Source organism: Engystomops pustulosus, chromosome 3, assembly GCF_040894005.1.
Source record: "Engystomops pustulosus chromosome 3, aEngPut4.maternal, whole genome shotgun sequence".
Taxonomy (NCBI): Eukaryota; Metazoa; Chordata; class Amphibia; order Anura; family Leptodactylidae; genus Engystomops; species Engystomops pustulosus.
In genome coordinates this window covers 214491087-214509746 of record NC_092413.1, presented here as the reverse complement: position 1 = coordinate 214509746, position 18660 = coordinate 214491087, and the positions used below count along the sequence as shown (strand labels likewise).

The following is an 18660-nucleotide window of genomic DNA, read 5'->3' as shown; positions in this document are numbered from 1 at the left end:
GTACACTCTAATACACCCCCTACACTGTAATACACCCCTACACTGTAATATACCCTCTACACTGTAATACACTCTCTACACTGTAATACACCCTCTACACTGTAATGTACCCCCTACACTGTAATACACCCCCTACACTGTAATATACCCCCTGCACTGTAATATACCCCCTAAAATGTAATATACCCCTTACACTGTAATATACCCTCTACACTGTAATATTACAATATTACACTATTAATATTACACTGTGTATTACAGTGCAGGGGGTGTATTACAGTGTAGAGGGTGTATTACAGTGAAGGGGTATATTACAGTGTACAGGGTGTATTACATTGTAATGGGTGTATTACAGTGTAGACGGTATATTACAGTGTAGGGGGTGTATTACAGTGTAGGGGGTATATTAGAGTGTACAGGGTGTATTACAGTGTAGACGGTATGTTACAGTGCAGGGGGTGTATTACAGTGTAGGGGGTATATTACAGTGCAGGGGGTGTATTACAGTGTAGGGGGTATATTACAGTGTAGGGGGTATATTACAGTGCAGGGGGTGTATTACAGTGTAGACGGTATGTTACAGTGCAGGGGGTATATTACAGTGCAGGGGGTGTATTACAGTGTAGGGGGTGTATTACATTGCAGGTGGTGTATTAAATTTGCAACATTTAGAACATCTGGAATAGAAGATAAATGTGTCTTACTGATGAAAAAAAAAAGTCTTGCCCGCTTCAGCGCACTTTACAAAAAGTCCACAAAAAGTGGCAAAAATTGTAATGCCCCAAAAAGAGTCTAAAAAATTACATAAAAATAATTTGGTTTTTAATGAAAATACTTACTGCACAACTTATCATCGCAGTCGTTGGAGCAGGCTCCACAGGATGTTCCAGACACATACGGATATTCAGTGGGAACAATATTCCCTCTGAAACAGATAATTAAGAGCAACTTAGTGAAGTTCCCTCTTAACAGTATATACTAGTGCGGTCTATGGGCCATTGGGGTGTAACTGCCATATGAGATTCATTTTTGTCAATGTCGTGACCCGGGAATGAAAGGGGGTCTGCACGAGGTCTTGTTTTTTACAGGTCAAACTGTATTTGTTTTAATGGCAAAGATTTGGATTTCACATATTGGGGCAGATTTACTTACCCGGTCCATTCGCGATCCAGCGGCACGTTCTCTGCGGTGGATTTGGGTCCGGCTGGAATTCACTAAGGTAATTCCTCCGGCGTCCACCAGGTGGCGCTGCTGCGCTGAAGTTCCCCGAGGCCCGCCGGAATGCACTGAAGTTTACCGGCCTATTCCTAGTGAAGGTAAGCGCGAGTCCCGCGACACTTTTTTTTTTTAATGCGGCAGTTTTTCCGAATCCGTCGGGTTTTTCGTTCGGCCACGCCCCCCGATTTCCGTTGTGTGCATGCCGGCGCCGAGGCGCCGCAATCCGATTGCATGCGCCAAAATCCCGGGGCAATTCAGGGAAAATCGACGCAAATCGGAAATATTCGGGTAACACGTCGGGAAAACGCGAATCAAACCCTAAGTAAATGACCCCCATTGTCCTGATGAACTTTTTTTCTTTACAGTATATCTAAGAAACGATGGGGATCTGCCTTTTTTTTTACTGATAACATTTTGTTTCATTTACCTTCTTCATAACAAAAGAAAACTTTTTTCTCTGGGTCCATAGAATAAACTTTTACAAAAATGTTTTCACTAAATTTACAACCCTTAAAACCCCTTTTTTTCCCCGCATCATCTGCTTCAAGTGCCATAACTTTTGCAATGGTTTGCCAATTATACTCTGTGAGGGCTTGTTTTTTGCATCAAGACCTTCATTTTTTTTTATTTGTACAACCAAGGAGTTCATTAAACTTTTCGATCCCATTCAATCCAATTTTTTTGTACGATAACGTGAGTTTGGCCATTGTTTTTCCTTAGATTTTTTTTTTTTTTAATTTCTTGAAAGACTTGATAAAAACCAAAAAAATACCAAAATGTCTGTGCTTTAATGTACTCCCGGCTGCTGTGTGAAGCATCAGAACCCAGCGATTGCTGCTGCAGGTTGCTGATAGTAACAAAGGTAGACCTTTTACTCAAAGCCAATTAGACACTGCAGTCCATGTTTGACCACAATGTATAAGGGGTTAAACACCCGGGATAAGAGCTTTTACAATCAGCGGTGATAGCGCGGCTGAGCACATAAAACAGCAGAACACATACATTCCCTGCCATGTTCTTCTGAAGCACTGCCCTAGGTGCACAGCAAAGTCCATCAATGAACTCTGTTGAATCCCCATTTAGTGGATTAAAGGATAAAAAAGTTTCTTCTATCTCACCCATTTTTCCAATTTTAACCCTACGATTTCCAAAATACACTTATTAACCACCATTTACAGAAGCCATTGTCTGCTGCTGCCAGGGCAGTTAGATGCTGAGCCGTGATTGGCTGCTATTCTGCCACCGGTCATTAACATGAGCTCTGAGCTGTGATTGGTTACTATAGGCAATGAGTATAAGACGCTTATGTGTGAGGCAAGATGGATAGAGATACAGAGATATGGGGGAGATTTATCAGAAATGTCTGAGATAAACTGTTCCAGTTGCCCATGGAAACCAATCAGCTGTGGGAAAATTAATCTTGAGCTCTGATTGCTCGCCATGGCCAAGTAGAGCAGTTCTGCTCTCAGACTCTTCTGATAAATCTCCCTAGACAAAGTGACAAAGTCATAGACAGCCACTGAAAGAGATAGTCAGAGACAGTCACTGAAGAGACGTTCAGAGAAAGAGAATGTCATAGACAGAGATGGTCAGAGACAGTCACAGAAAGAGATAGTCAGAGACAGTCACTGAAGAGGCGTTCAGAGAAAGAGAATGTCATAGACAGAGATGGTCAGAGACAGTCACAGAAAGAGATAGTCAGAGACAGTCACTGAAGAGGCATTCAGAGAAAGAGAATGTCATAGACAGAGATGGTCAGAGACAGTAACAGAAAGAGATAGTCAGAGACAGTCACTGAAGAGGCGTTCAGAGAAAGGGAATGTCATAGAGAGAGACAGTCAGTGACGGTCACTGAAATAGACGGTCAGAGACAGTCACTGAAAGAGACGGTCAGAGACAGTCATTGAAAGAGACAGTGAGAAAAAGAGAAGGTCAGAGACAGTCAGTGAGAGTCAGAGAGACACAGTGAGAGTCAGAGAGAGAGAGAGATAGATACATATAAAATATTTTTTGTTAACCCATTCTATTTTGTTATAGTGAAGAGGAGTTATTTCCTATTCCGGGCAGCACCGGGATCTACAGATAGTTTTAAATAAAGGTAAAAAATGAAACAGAATGTATATTTTGAAGTCATAGAGCAATAATGGAGACACAATACAGAATTGGATACGGTAAGGTACTTACCTTGGACACTGATGGCACACGAAGAACCACCTGTATGCTCCGGTTGGACAGTAAGCAACTGCACACCCGAGCCGATGGGATAAATACCAACAAAGCTGAAAAGAGGGTAGGGGGGGGGGAAGTACATGTTATTCACTTGTAAAAGATAAGGGAGAAAATACATTTTTTTTGGTTGTGATTAGAGATGAGCGAATCAAATTGAACGACGTGGAAATATATATGAAGTCCCTTCTTAGAAGTTCAACAACAAAAGGACCCGGTTCTCCCAGGCTCCAGGAGGGAAGCTACTTTTGGAAAGACTCTTTCTGGTCTTTGCAGAAATTTTTCCGTGATTGGGACCAGACCCCAGGAAACTCCGGAGGGGGATCCAGCAGGTGAGACAAAGCTTCCACATTCCTCCATCCTGGAGGAGCCCCAAAAATCCCCCATTTCTATTACCACATGCATTCTCTTTGAGTTTATACTAGACCAGTTAAGGGCTCCATGGTGAGATTTCTTGGCCTGGAAACTCGTCCCCGTCTTGTCTGAAAAGGGCTCCAAGAGGTGAGATAATGCTCCCATAACCTGACGTTGACGTTGTCGTGGGGAGCCATGTGTGGCTTTGGTGCATTGTGTGACTGTGCCAATTATACAAGGTTTACATAACGGTGCCAATCACAAGAACCATGTACAGGCGGAATCGGTTTGTGTGAACTGACAATGCTACAATGGGGTCATTTATCTTATCCCCATTATTAATGGGGACACTGTGGCTTGGACTGTATTGGGGACACTGTGGCTTGGACTGTAATGGGGACACTGTGGCTTGGACTGTAATGGGGACACTGACTGGAACTGTAATGGGGGCACTGTGGCTTTTAATGTTATTGGGACACTGTGGCTTGAACTGTAATGGGGACACTGTGGCTTCTACTGTAATGGGGACACTGTGGCTTGTACTGTAATGGGGACACTGTGGCTTCTACTGTAATGGGGACACTGTGGCTTGTACTGTAATGGGGGACACTGTGGCTTGAACTGTAATGGGGGCACTGTGGTTTCTACTGTAATGGGGATACTGTGGCTTGTACTGTAATGGGGACACTGTGGCTTGTACTGTAATGGGGACACTGTGGCTTGTACTGTAATGGGGACACTGTGGCTTGTACTGTAATGGGGACACTCTGGCTTGTACTGTAATGGGGACACTGTGGCTTCTACTGTAATGGGGACACTGTGGCTTGTACTGTAATGGGGACACTGTGGCTTGTACTGTAATGGGGACACTCTGGCTTGTACTGTAACGGGGACACTGTGGCTTGTACTGTAATGGGGACACTGTGGCTTGTACTGTAATGGGGACACTGTGGCTTGTACTGTAATGGGGACACTGTGGCTTGTACGGTAATGGGGACACTGTGGCTTGTACTGTAATGGGGACACTCTGGCTTGTACTGTAATGGGGACACTCTGGCTTCTACTGTAATGGGGACACTGTGGCTTGTACTGTAATGGGGACACTGTGGCTTCTACTGTAATGGGGACACTGTGGCTTGTACTGTAATGGGGACACTGTGGCTGGCACTGTTTTACAGATGGGTTATCCGAATATTTCCGATTTTGATGATTTTCCCTGAATTGCCCCTGGATTTTGGCGCACACAATCGGATTGTGGCGCATCGGCGCCGGCATGCATGCAACGGAAATCGGGGGGCGGGGCTGTAAAAAAAAAGTACGGATTCGGAAAAAACGGTCGCTTGACACATGCTTACCTGCACCCCTTTGAGTTTATACTAGACCAGTTAAGGGCTCCATGGTGAGATTTCTTGGCCTGGAAACTCGTCCCAGTCTTGTCCGAAAAGGGCTCCAGGAGGTGAGATAATGCTCCCATAACCTGACGTTGACGTTGTCATGGGGGGCCATGTGTGGCTTTGGTGCATTGTGTGACTGTGCCAATTATACAAGGTTTACATAACGGTGCCAATCACAAGAACCATGTACAGGCGGAATCGGTTTGTGTTAACTGACAACGCTACAATGGGGGTCATTTATCTTATTTCCCCCTCCTCTGCGCTCTTTTTGTGTCTGTTGTGAGTCTATTTTTTGCACCTCATTTGTTTTTGTTGTTTCGGCTCTTTGTCAAATGCAGGGGTTTTTTTGAGCCTTATTAGGCGCAAATTTTAAAAAAGGCGCAATTAGTTGCGCAAATCACACCATTGCCTTTGATAAGCCTGGTAATGACTGACGTGTTATTGTGCAAATATTTGCACCCATTTAGCCGCAATAGTATTAAAAATTGGGTGCAAACATCTGTAAAAAGGCGCAATGTAATAACAAATAGGGCGCAACAACACACGGCAAGTCGAGGTGCGCAAAATAGGTGCAAAACAGCCATTTACCAAGCAATGGCAAAAGAAAAAAAAAAAATAAATGACCTCCAATGTGTTGTAGCTGAAACGGTTGTGGGGATACTGGGCGTCTGGAACTGTAATGGGGACACTGTGGCTTGGACTGTAATGGGGACACTGACTGGAACTGTAATGGGGACACTGTGGCTTCTACTGTAATGGGGACACTGACTGGAACTGTAATGGGGACACTGGCTTGGAAGTAATGGGGACACTGTAGCTTGGACTGTAATGGGGACACTGACTGGAACTGTAATGGGGACACTGACTGGAACTGTAATGAGGACACTGTGGCTTCTACTGTAATGGGGACACTGTGGCTTGGACTGTAATGGGGACACTGACTGGAACTGTAATGGGGACATTGTGGCTTTTAATGTTATTGGGACATTGTGGCTTATACTGTAATGGGGACACTGTGGCTTATACTGTAATGGGGACACTGTGGCTTGTACTGTAATGGGGACACTGTGGCTTGAACTGTAATGGGGACACTGTGGCTTGTACTGTAATGGTGACACTGTGGCTTGTACGGTAATGGGGACACTGTGGCTTGTACGGTAATGGGGACACTGTGGCTTGTACTGTAATGGGGACACTGACTGGAACTGTAATGGGGACACTGTGGCTTGTACTGTAATGGGGACACTGTGGCTTGTACTGTAATGGTGACACTGTGGCTTGTACAGTAATGGGGACACTGTGGCTTGTACGGTAATGGGGACACTGTGGCTTGTACTGTAATGGGGACACTGTGGCTTGTACTGTAATGGTGACACTGTGGCTTGTACGGTAATGGGGACACTGTGGCTTGTACGGTAATGGGGACACTGTGGCTGGCACTGTTTTACAGACGGATTATCCAATTATTTTCGATTTTGATGATTTTCCCTGAATTGCCCGGGGATTTTGGCGCACGCAATCGGATTGTGGCGCATCGGCACCGGCATGCATGCAACGGAAATCGGGGAGCGGGGCTGTAAAAAAAAAGTACGGATTCGGAAAAACCAGTCGCTTGACACGTGCTTACCTGCACCCAGTGTAGAGCAGTGAAGTTCAGTGCACTCCGACGGACTTCAGCGCAGCAGCGACACCTAGTGGACATCGGGGGAACTACCTTAGTGAATCCAGGTCGGACCCGAATCCTCCACACAGAGTGCGCCGCTGGATCTCGAATGGACCGGGTAAGTAAATCTGTCCCTCTGTGGCTTGAACTATAATGGGGACACTGTGGCTTGTACGGTAATGGGGACACTGTGGTTTGTACTGTTATACAGACACTGTAGCCACTGTATTGGAAACTCTCAACACCTAATGCAATAAAAGTGGGGATCTTAAATGGGGATGGGGGGAGATGGGGGGGGAATCTGAATTGTATATGAATCCGTTTTCTAGCGTTCAGGCTTTCCCCGCAGATAACTTCAGTGTTAACCCTAAAAAATTGCAGCGGTGTTTAAATTCTGGTGCCAGCTGTAATTTAAAGGGTTAACACGTGCAAGCACCGTTAGCAACCATGTTAGTGGTCAGTTCGGGTAACTCAAGTGAACCTTTTTTCAACTAGTCTGCTGAACTTGACCCGGACAGCTCATCACTAGTCTTGGGATCACTCCTGCCATGTACCTACAGTACTGGGTGCACAGGAGGGATCCGTCAGCGGGGTGGGACATGTAACATGACATTATGTGAGGACATGTTATACTATTGTGAACAGCGTCTTACCTGGGTGTAGTGCAGATATTCAGCCCCTGGATATGTTGCGCCTTTTCCAAATATAAATTTATCTTTTTCATTCCAAAAAGCTTCGAATGCTACATCCCAGCCAACAAACACAGTGGTCATGTAGAGGTTTTCACCACAAATAATGCCTAGAAAGATTTGTAGAAGTGTATTACACTCATGCATTATTAGGGTTATGCCTTAACTAGGGATGAGGGGATTTATTTGGTTTGACAAGTTCGGCTAAACTTTGAACCATTTGGTTTAGGTCTGAACCCGGACAAACGGATAATACCTGTGATTGGTGCTGGCATTAAATGCCACCAAAGCCGCCAATTTCCCGAGGACTATCACTCCCCGTGACGTCATCAGGAAGTAAAGATTCTAGGAAAAGTGGTGGTTTACATACGTCGGAACCATTTAGGGTTAACATTGATGATTAGTGCCAGCACAGATTGCGGGTGTTTTACCCTTGGGTGTTGAGCCCCACTATGTATCCTGAACCCGAACTTCTAGCTGAAGTCTTGGTCCGGGCTCAGAGATGTCCGCTCTTCACTAGACCTAACACAATGGGGCAGATTTACTTACCCGGTCCATTCGCGATCCAGCGGTGCATTCTCGGCTTTAGATTCGGGTCCGGCAGGGATTCACTAAGGCAGTTCCTCCGACGTCCACCAGGTGTCGCTGCTGCGCTGAAGACCATCGGAATGCACTGAAGTTTACCGTCCAATCGTGGGTGAAGGTAAGCGCATGTCGAGCGAAACTTTTTTTTTTTAAATGCGGCGGTTTTCCTGAATCCGTCGGGTTTTCGTTCGGCCACATCCCCGATTTCCGTCGTGTGCATGCCGCCGCCGATGCGCCACAATCCGATCGCGTGTGCCAAAATCCCGGGGCAATTCAGGAAAAATCAGAGCAAATCGGAAATATTCGGGTAACACGTCGGGAAAAAGCGAATCGGGCCCTTAGTAAATGACCCCCAATGACTGGCGTCTGGCACCTCCTCCTGCATCTCTAGATCCCTTAGACACTTCACTTAATAAATGTAGTGAAGGCTGCATCACACGCCGGCTATGGATGTATGGGCTATGTCCTCTCCATATAAGGTGAGTGTTTACTGCATATTCCAGCAAACACTCACCAGTAACACCCGGTTGGTGAAGATCTGTTTCTATGACTGTAGTATGACAGTATCAACTTAGTACCCTAGGTGGTATGAAAAGTAGTACAAAAATGTAAATAAAAGCTAAAAAAAAAAAAAAACTAAAAATTCTAATCACCCTCCTTTCCCTAGAACTAATATAAAAATAAACGGTAAAAATCATAAACTGATATCGCCACATCCTAAAATGTCCAATCTATTAAATTATGACAACAGTTATTCCTGGCATTTAACCCCGTAACGGAAAATAGCGAACAATTGTCCAAAACGTCACTTTTTACGACATTTTGCAACATATAAAAAATTTCATTTAAATGTGATGAAAAGGCTGTACTGTCCTCAATAGGGTAGCAATGAAAACGCCATCTCATATCGCAAAAATTGACACCACACACAGCTCTGTACACCGGAGTAGCACAAAGATATTAGCGCCAGAAAATTAAGATTTTTTTTTTTTTACAGTACATTTTAATTTTTTTTAAACTGTATTAAAACCCAATAAAACCTGTATAAATGTGGTATCTTCGTTATTGCATCGACCCAAAGAATAAAGGTGACCTGTCATTTGGGGTGCACAGTGAAAGCCGTAAAATCCGAGCCCACAAGAAAATGGCACAAATGCGGTTTACCACCACTTTCACTGCATTTGGAATTTTTTTTTTCCGGCTTCCCAGTACACTGTATGGAATATTCAATACCGACACTTAGGAAGTGCAATTTGTTACGCAGAAAACAAGCCCTCACACAGCAATGAACATGGAAAAACGTGGGGAGGGAAAAATGAAAACGCAAAATCAAAAAAGGGCCTTTGGCGGAAAGGGGTTAAAAAATGTACACTTTGGGCAACTGCCCATGGCCTGAGACCTGGATGGGACACATGGCTGCCCAAACTGCCCACAAACTGTATTTTGACACTACAATTAGCAAGAACTGGTCCTTCTCATCCTATATATTCTTAATTTTGTGCTGTATAGTGCTGTATACGGACAATACACAGAACTACTACTCTCATTCTTCTGTTGTAGAGACCGCAAGTACTTTTACTTTGGACTACACTGATGAGCGGATGTGCTGAACGTCAGACATCCAGACTCCATATCTCATCATCCTCTATAGCTCTGAACTTGATGCTACCATCATTGTTCAGACAATTATTTGAGGTATCTCATAAATAATATCTGACTTGTAACTATTATCTACCACCAGGATGAAGGATTGTAAACCAAGCACACTGACATCCTGGTGTGCACCCCTTCTAGCAGGATCTGCTCTTGTTTTAGATTCTTAGGACCTTGTTTCCTTGTTTTTACAAAAAAAAGTTTCTAAAAAGTATGCAAATGTGTCTGAGGGGCTATTGGCTCGAGCCCCTGAGGCTCATTTGCATAATTATCTATAATTTCTGCATGGTACCATTGCTCTTGTCCTGTACCTATAGTTTGGTTCTGGTTTAGCACCTTTGGTTTTGTCATTGTTCTATATACATTAAGTAACTGTCCTTCATGTATGGTTTCTATATTGTGAACTTTCTGATAGTATGGCAGGATACCAGATGTAAGAAGTAAGTTTGGTGCTGGGACTGTATTTATGTAGAAAGTGTCATTATGTTTGGGCTGGGTCTTCTCCTATATAGATGGGATGTAATGATCAAAGCTTCAGATTCACTCACCTGTTGGTAAGGTTCTCTCACTCTCTGGGCTATGGTCGAATGTACACTTGTTGGCCCAGGCAGCAGCAGTTTTTGCAGCCTCTGTATCCCACCGCTATAGAAAATCAAATACAAATTTAAATTACAAAAATGGACACTTATAACACTTATCCGTATTCTGTGTCTGACTGCTAATACCTCCTGGGTACACGAGGCCACCAAATGATAATGGAGAGCTACAACATTTTGCTCCACTCACTTCTATGGGACTTCTTTGACTACTGGAAGTCATTCATTTGGGAGCACCTCAAGGGTTGTGCCTCGCCCCATTAATGTGTGCTGGGCAGCAGTGCACCAGTCATGAGGTGAGTTGAGCCACTTGCCTCAGGCAGAACCACCTGTGGCAAGATGGGAGGCAACATCAAGGTGCGGTCATCTGCTACAAAGCTTAAAAATAGTGTGTCTACACAGTTGTGGTCAGCGTGGTATGAGACACTGCATGGTGAACCCACTTACCAAAAAATAAAAATACCCTGATACATTAATATTGGGTGGGGTGCAGAAGATGTCGTTCTATAGGTCGCATCAGGCAGAAGAGAATTTAGGTTCCCCCTTGGTTCTAGTTGTCCCATCAGTCAAACCCTCAGACAAGACACAAATCTTGTAAGTCTTTAAAGGGCACCTACCACCCCGATTCTACCTATAAAGGTAGAAGGGGTGGTAGGTGGATGAATGGGACGTGAGGATAACCCTTTTTTGGGCTAATACTCACGTCCCGGCTATCTTTTAGAAAACTTTAATGAAGGCATATGTAAATTTTTTTATGCGGCTACTGGGGCGTGGAGTAGCCGGACATGAGGCTAATATTCGTGGCTACTCCACGCCCCAGTAGTCACGTTACTCCGCCTACCATTTAATCTTCGGTGCGCAGCTCCTCGTAGCTGCACGCCCACGTCCGAGTCCCCGTCGTTCTGCGCATGCGCAGTTAATATGATGCAACATCAAAAGTGTCCACCCATAAATCCCACCTCATCCCATCTCTTGTGTACGGGAGCAGATTTGGCATTTCTAGTAATGCATAGCTCCTCTTCGAAAGGCAAAAAGTAGCGATGAACGGACCTTAACAGCAAAGTTCGGCTTTGGTACTGAACGTTGAGGGTTTGGGTTCCCCTAAACCTGACCTTGACTTCCATTGAAGACTTAACCCCCCCCCCACCACCACCATTAGCTCTTGCACTAATAGTGGGGATAAACTCTTTCAACTCTACTGGAAAAGTCATCGTAGATCGTCATTGAGAAAGACAAACCTACCCAAAATGGTGGCACTGATCGCGGGTGTGGCTGGTGAAGAAGTCCAGGTTCAGCGCCCCATCCAGACCCTGATAGGGTTTTAAAATTTTGCCTGGTCCGCTCATCACTACTAAAGAGTCTATTGCTCCCTGCTCCCTTGGCTTCCGGAAGATCTCACGATAGAGCCCCCTGATATCTGTGACCTATTTCCTAGTTAAATCCCCAACAATTTTTATTGTCCTTCCCTGAGCAAATTATGACCTTACCACTTTCAGCATGTTCTGTGCAGATGGTTCCACTATACTTCGGTACCCGTTGACTCTGTCCAGAATTTGTTGTTGTATCTCGGGTCTATAAGTGGATATTTGATCTAATTGGACTTCAACCTGTAAGAGACAATTAACAAACTTACTACAGAGACCTAACTGCATGTTAATAAAAAATGTACATAGTTTATATGTGTATTGTGAAGGTAAACCCTCCGAATTTATGTTAGGTTTGGTGGACCATGGGACATGTGTAAGATAAAGCTTGTGGCCATGAAGATGGAACTTACATTGTACTTTGTAGGCGTGTGGAGACTTCCAGCCATTGCCACTCCACTAGGGAATTCTGGAATGTGCAAATATGTTTTCCAGTAAGGGATAAGGGAAACAATGGAGCTTATTTACTAAGGGTCCGCGGAAGGCACTTTAGTCGGATTTGGGAAATTTGGGAAATTTTCGGGATTTGCTCCTCTGTGACAGCTATTTAGAAGGGGATGGTGTCACACGCGATCAGATTGTGCTGCTTTAATGCGACAGAAACCGGAGGGGGGGGCGGGCTGACGGACAATTCGACTAATTCGGACTGAGCGCAAGATTTAACATTCAAATTGTGTCGCAAGAACAAGCTCTTAGGGTACATGCACCAGAAAGAAGAAGGTGAACTCCGGAGGACCTGAGCGGGGAAGCGACACATGCAGGATATCGGGCGCACGATCTTAGTGAATCACGGCACAGTGCATTCTGGTCCGGCAATGCACATTGGGGAACGTGCCAGGGACGGGTAAGTAAATGTGCCCCAATGTCTCTCAGCTACCTTAAATGTCAGCACCTTTAACAAAGTATCATATTATATAAGGCTGGAAATAGAGGCAAGACATCAAGTCCAACCTTTATTTTCCATAACCTGTGATATTTTTGCACCCCAAAAAGGCATCCAGGCCTCTCCTGAACATGTATAAAGCTTGACTTACAAGAAGCCTAATGACAGTTTCCATAATACTAGAGATGAGCGAGTATACTCGTCCAAGCTTGATGCTCGAGTATTAGCGTACTCGAAAAGGCTCGTTGCTCGGACGAGTATTTCCCCTGCTCAAGATAGAACATTTACTTAACAAAACACAGTGAAGAACAGTGAAGAATACAATGAAAACAGTTAACACAGTGAACACAGGATCAGTAAAGTGAAGAACACAGTGAAGAACACATTGCAGATGTTTCCGTACATCTGTTAACTTATCCGAAGACATGAGCGTCGAACAGTGTTCTTCACAATAGTATGTAAAGAACAATGGGGCAGATTTACTTACCCGGTCCGTTCGCGATCCAGTGGCGCGTTCTCTGGGGTCTGGCCGGGATTCATCAAGGTAGTTCCTCCGCCGTCCACCAGGTGGCGCTGCTGCGCTGAAAAGCATCTGAACGCACTTGAATACACCGAGGCCGGCTGAGTGAAGGTAAGTGTGTCCCAAGCGTCACTTTTATTGTTTTAAATGCGGCGGTTTTTCCGAATACAACAGGTTTTTCGCTCGGCCACGCCCCCCCATTTCCGTCGCGTGCATGCCGGCGCCGATGCGCCACAATCCGATCGCGTGCGCCAAAATCCCGGGGCAATACAGGGGAAATCAGCGCAAATCGGAAATATGCGGGTAAAACGTCGGGAAAATGAGAATCAGGCCCTTAGTAAATGACCCCCATTATGTGTGAAGAACACATTGCAGATGTTTCCATACATCTGCAATGTGTTCTTCACACATATTGTTCTTCACATACTATTATGAAGAACACCGTTCGGCACGCATGTCTTCCGATAAGTTAGCAGATGTACGGAACATCTGCAATGTGTTCTTCACTGTGTTCTTTCAGTGAAAAATGCTCGAGTCTCCCATTGACTTCAATGGGGCTCGTTATTCGAGACGAGCACTCGAGCATCGGGAAAAGTTTGTCTCGAGTAACGAGTACCCGAGCATTTTAGTGCTCACTCATCTCTACATAATACTATCATTAGTAGGATATAACATCTGCCATGGACTTACCTCTGCAGCACTGTACACCACCAGGGAACACAAGCACAATACAGGAAGCCACATTTTGTTGAACCTGTGAATTTTTGATAACATACATTTATGGTTTAATGGCACAAGGTATTTTAACCATGTACATTCTAGAGGAAAATCACTAAATAGTTTGTCATTGTCTATAACTTTGGTATTAATTATTTAATGACGTAGAAGGTTTGAAGGAGTGAAAGTGGTGACTCCACGATGGAAACGACTTAACTGCGAAGGTCACAAAATCTACAAACTTATGTGCACAGAAAAGATGTTGAGCTAAAAGTCCTGGTTGTCAGCCCTGCCCTCCCTTCCCGCCTCCTAGATGAATGTGAGGGCAGTAGAGGGGGATATACAATGTACACTTATAAGTGTGGGAGATGTTATTTTTGGGATGGGGTCATTAAGAGAAGGTGATTTATGTTAATTTGTGGCTGTTTTCTGTTATTCAGAGGTTTGGTTGATGCTGTGAAAATTGGGGTTGTGGTGTTTTATTTATTATTAATTATTATCATGAATATATATACACTCAAATATAAGCTGAGGCACATCATTTTATCACAAAAAAACTGTGAAAACTTATTGAGTTGAGTATAAACCTAGGGTGAGAAATGCATAAGTCAAAGGCTCCCGGAGTAATGTAATGCCCCATGGAGCCCCTCAGAAATGAAATGCTCCGTGCAGCCTCCTCAGTACTGAAATGCCCAATGCAGCCTCCTCAGTAATGATATGCCCTATGCAGTTCTCCCCCAGTGATGAAATGCCCCATGAAGCCTCCCCAGTAATGAAATGCCCCATGAAGCCCCCCAGTAATGATATACCCCATGCAGCCTCCCCAGTAATTATATGTCCCATGCAGCCTCCCCAGTAATTATATGTCCCATGCAGCCTCCCCAGTAATGAAATGCCCCATGAAGCCCCCCAGTAATAATATATATTATGCAGCCTCCCCAGTAATTATATGCCCCATGCAGCCTCCTCAGTAATGATATGCCCCATGTAGCCTCCCCAGTAATGATGTTCCCCAAGCAGTTCTCTCCCAGTAATGAAATGCCCCATGAACCCGCTCCCCCTAAATGATATATCCCATGCAGCCTCCTCAGTAATGATATGCCCCATGTAGCCTCCCCAGTAATGATATTCCCCAAGCAGTTCTCTCCCAGTAATGAAATGCCCCATGGACCCGCTCCCCCTAAATGATATATCCCATGCAGCCTCCTCAGTAATGAAATGCACCATGCAACCTCCCCAGTAATGATATGCCCCATGCAGCCTCCCTCAGTAATGAAATGCACCATGCAACCTCCCCAGTAATGATATGCCCCATGCAGCCTCCCTCAGTAATGAAATGCCCCATGCAGCCTCCCCAGTAATGTAATTCCCCATGCAGCCTTCCTCAGTAATGAAATGCCCCATGCAGCCTCCCCAGTAATGTAATGCCCCATGCAGCCTCCCCAGTAATGTAATGCCCCATGCAGCCTCCCCAGTAATGATATGCCCCAAGCAGCCTACTCAGTAATGAAATGCCCCCTATAGCCTCCTCAGTAATGAAATGCCCCATAGATCCTCCCCAGTAATGATATATCCCATGCAGCCTCCCCAGTAATGAAATGCCCCAAGCAGCCTCCCCAGTAATGATATGCCCAATGCAGCCTCCCCAGTAATGATATGCCCCATGCAGCCTCCCCAGTAATTATATGCCCCATGCAGCCTCCCCAGTAATGATATGCCCCATGCAGTTCTCCCCCAGTAATTGAATGCCCCATGCAGCCTCCCCAGTAATGATATATCCCATGCAGCCTCCCCAGTAATGATATGCCACATGCAGCTTCCCCAGTAATAAAATGCCCCATGCAGCCTCCCCAGTAATAATATGTTCCAAGCAATTCTCCCACAGTAATGAAATGCCCCATAGATCCTCCCCAGTAATGATATATCCCATGCAGCCTCCTCAGTAATGAAATGCCCCATGCAGCCTCCTCAGTAATGAAATGCCCCATGCAGCCTCCTCAGTAATGAAATGCCCCATGCAGCCTCCCCAGTAATGTAATGCCCCATGGAGCCCCCCCAGTAATGATATATCCCATGCAGCCTCCCCAGTAATGATATGCCCCATGCAGCCTCCCCAGTAATGTAATGCCCCATGGAGCCCCCCCAGTAATGATATATCCCATGCAGCCTCCTTAGTAATGATATGCTCCAAGCAATTCTCCCACTGTAATTAAATGTCCTATACAGCCTCCCCAGTAATGAAATGCCCCCTGCAGCCTCCCCAGTAATGACATGCTCCATGCAGGCTCCACCAGTAATAAAATGCCCCATGGAGCCCTCCCAGTAATGATATATCCCATGCAGCCTCCCCAGTAATTATACGCCTCATGCAGCCTCCCCAGTAATAATATGCTCCAAGCAATTCTCCCACAGTAATGAAATGCCCCATGTAGCCCTCCCAGTAATGATATACCCCATACAGCCTCCCCAGTAATTATATGCCCCATGCAGCCTTCCTCAGTAATGAAATGCCCCATGCAGTTCTCCCCCAGTAATGATATATCCCATGCAGCCTACTGAGTAATGAAATGCCCCAAGCAGTTCTCCCCCAGTAATGATATACCCCATGCAGCCTACTCAGTAATTATATGCCCCATGTAGCCTCCCCAGTAATGATATATCTCATGCAGCCTCCCCAGTAATGAAATGCCCTAAGCAGCCTTTCTCAGTAATGATATGCCCCATGTAGCCTCCCCAGTAAGGTAATGCACCATGCAGCCTCCCCAGTAATAAAATGCCCCATGCAGCCTCCCCAGTAATGCAATGCCCCATGCAGCCTCCCTCAGTAATGAAATGCCCCATGCAGCCTCCCTCAGTAATGAAATGCCCCATGCAGCCTCCCTCAGTAATGATATGCCCCATGCAGCCTCCCCAGTAATGTAATTCCCCATGCAGCCTCCCTAGTTAATATATGCCCCATGCAGCCTCCCCAGTAATGAAATGCCCCAAGCAGTTCTCCCCCAGTAATGAAATGCCCCATGGAGCCCCCCCCCCCCAGAAATGATATATCCCATGCAGCCTACTCAGTAATTATATGCCCCATGCAGCCTCCCCAGTAATGTAATGCTCCATGCTGCCTCCCCCAGAAATAAAATGCCCCATGGAGCCCTTCCAGTAATGATATATCCCATGCAGCCTTCCCAGTAATTATATGCCCCATGCTGCCTCCCCAGTAATGATATTCCCCATGCAGCATCCCTCAGTATTGAAATGCCCCATGCAGCCTCCCCAGTTATGATATTCCCCATGCAGCATCCCTCAGTATTGAAATGCCCCTTGCAGCCTCCCCAGTAATGTAATGCCCCATGCAGCCTCCCCAGTAATGTAATGCCCCATGCAGTTCTCCCCCAGTAATGAAATGCCCCATGCAGCCTCCCCACTAATGAAATGCCTCATGCAGCCTTCCTCAGTAATGAAATGCCCCATGCAGCATCCCCAGTAATGAAATGCCCCATGCAGCCTACCCAGTAATGATATTCCACAAGCAGTTCTCCCCCAGTAATGAAATGCCCCATGGAGCCCCCCCCCCCCAGAAATGATATACCCCATGCAGCCTTATCAGTAATGAAATGCCCTATGTAGCCTCCCTCAGTAATAAAATGCCCCATGCTGCCTCCCCAGTAATGAAATGCCCCATGCTGCCTCCCCAGTAAGGTAATGCACCATGCAGCCTCCCCAGTAATGTAATGCCCCATGCAGTTCTCCCCCAGTAATGAAATGCCCCATGCAGCCTCCCCACTAATGAAATGCCTCATGCAGCCTTCCTCAGTAATGAAATGCCCCATGCAGCCTCCCCAGTAATGAAATGCCCCATGCAGCCTCCCCAGTAATGAAATGCCCCATGCAGTTCTCCCCCAGTAATGAAATGCCCCATGCAGCCTCCCCAATAATGAAATGCCCTAAGCAGCCTTTCTCAGTAATGATATGCCCAATGCAGCCTCCCCAGTAATGAAATGCACCATGCAGCCTTCATCAGTAATGTAATGCCCCATGCAGTTCTCCTCCAGTAATGAAATGCCCCATGCAGCCTACCTAGTGATTATATGCCCCATGCAGCCTCCTCAGTAATGAAATGCCCCATGCAGCCTCCCCAGTAATAAAATGCCCCATGCAGCCTCCTCAGTAATGAAATGCCCCATGCAGCCTCCCCAGTAATTAAATGTCCCATGCAGCCTCCCCAGTAATGTAATGCCCTATGCAGCCTCCCCAGTAATGTAATGCCCTATGCAGCCTCCCCAGTAATGTAATGCCCTATGCAGCCTCCCCAGTAATGTAATGCCCTATGCAGCCTCCCCAGTAATGTAATGCCCCATGCAGCCTCCCCAGTAATGTAATGCCCCATGCAGCCTCCCCAGTAATGTAATGCCCCATGCAGCCTCCCCAGTAATGATATATCCCATGCTGCCTCCCCAGTAATGATATGCCCCAAGCAGTTTTCCCACAGTAATGAAATGCCAAATGGGGCCCCCAACCCAGCAATGATATATCCCATGCAGCCTCCCCAGTAAAGTAATGTCCCATGCTGCCTCCCCAGTAATGAAATTAGTTTTTTGTGTTGAAAAACTCGCCTTATGCACGGTGTGTGTATATATATAGTCGTGTGAGGTGTGAATGGCGCTGGACCAACAGATTGTAAATATTATTGATTTTGTAAATATTTTGTATACATTATATATAACAGGGGAGGGATTAGCAGTGC

The 18660-nt window shown here is 45.6% G+C and overlaps 1 protein-coding gene across 1 annotated transcript in view; it reads right to left on the bottom strand.

The window, feature by feature from the left end:
• The window catches only part of LOC140120719 (cysteine-rich venom protein-like), a 29173-nt gene that overhangs the window by 9395 nt on the left and 1118 nt on the right, over positions 1-18660 (bottom strand). Inside the window, exons 2-7 of the mRNA XM_072139672.1 lie at positions 13896-13959; positions 11866-11985; positions 10331-10424; positions 7509-7654; positions 3403-3497; positions 840-925 (exon numbers count right to left, since the gene is read on the bottom strand). Coding sequence (XP_071995773.1) covers positions 840-925; positions 3403-3497; positions 7509-7654; positions 10331-10424; positions 11866-11985; positions 13896-13949 — 595 coding nt within the window. The 5' untranslated portion in view covers positions 13950-13959. The remainder of the gene's footprint in view (positions 1-839; positions 926-3402; positions 3498-7508; positions 7655-10330; positions 10425-11865; positions 11986-13895; positions 13960-18660) is intronic.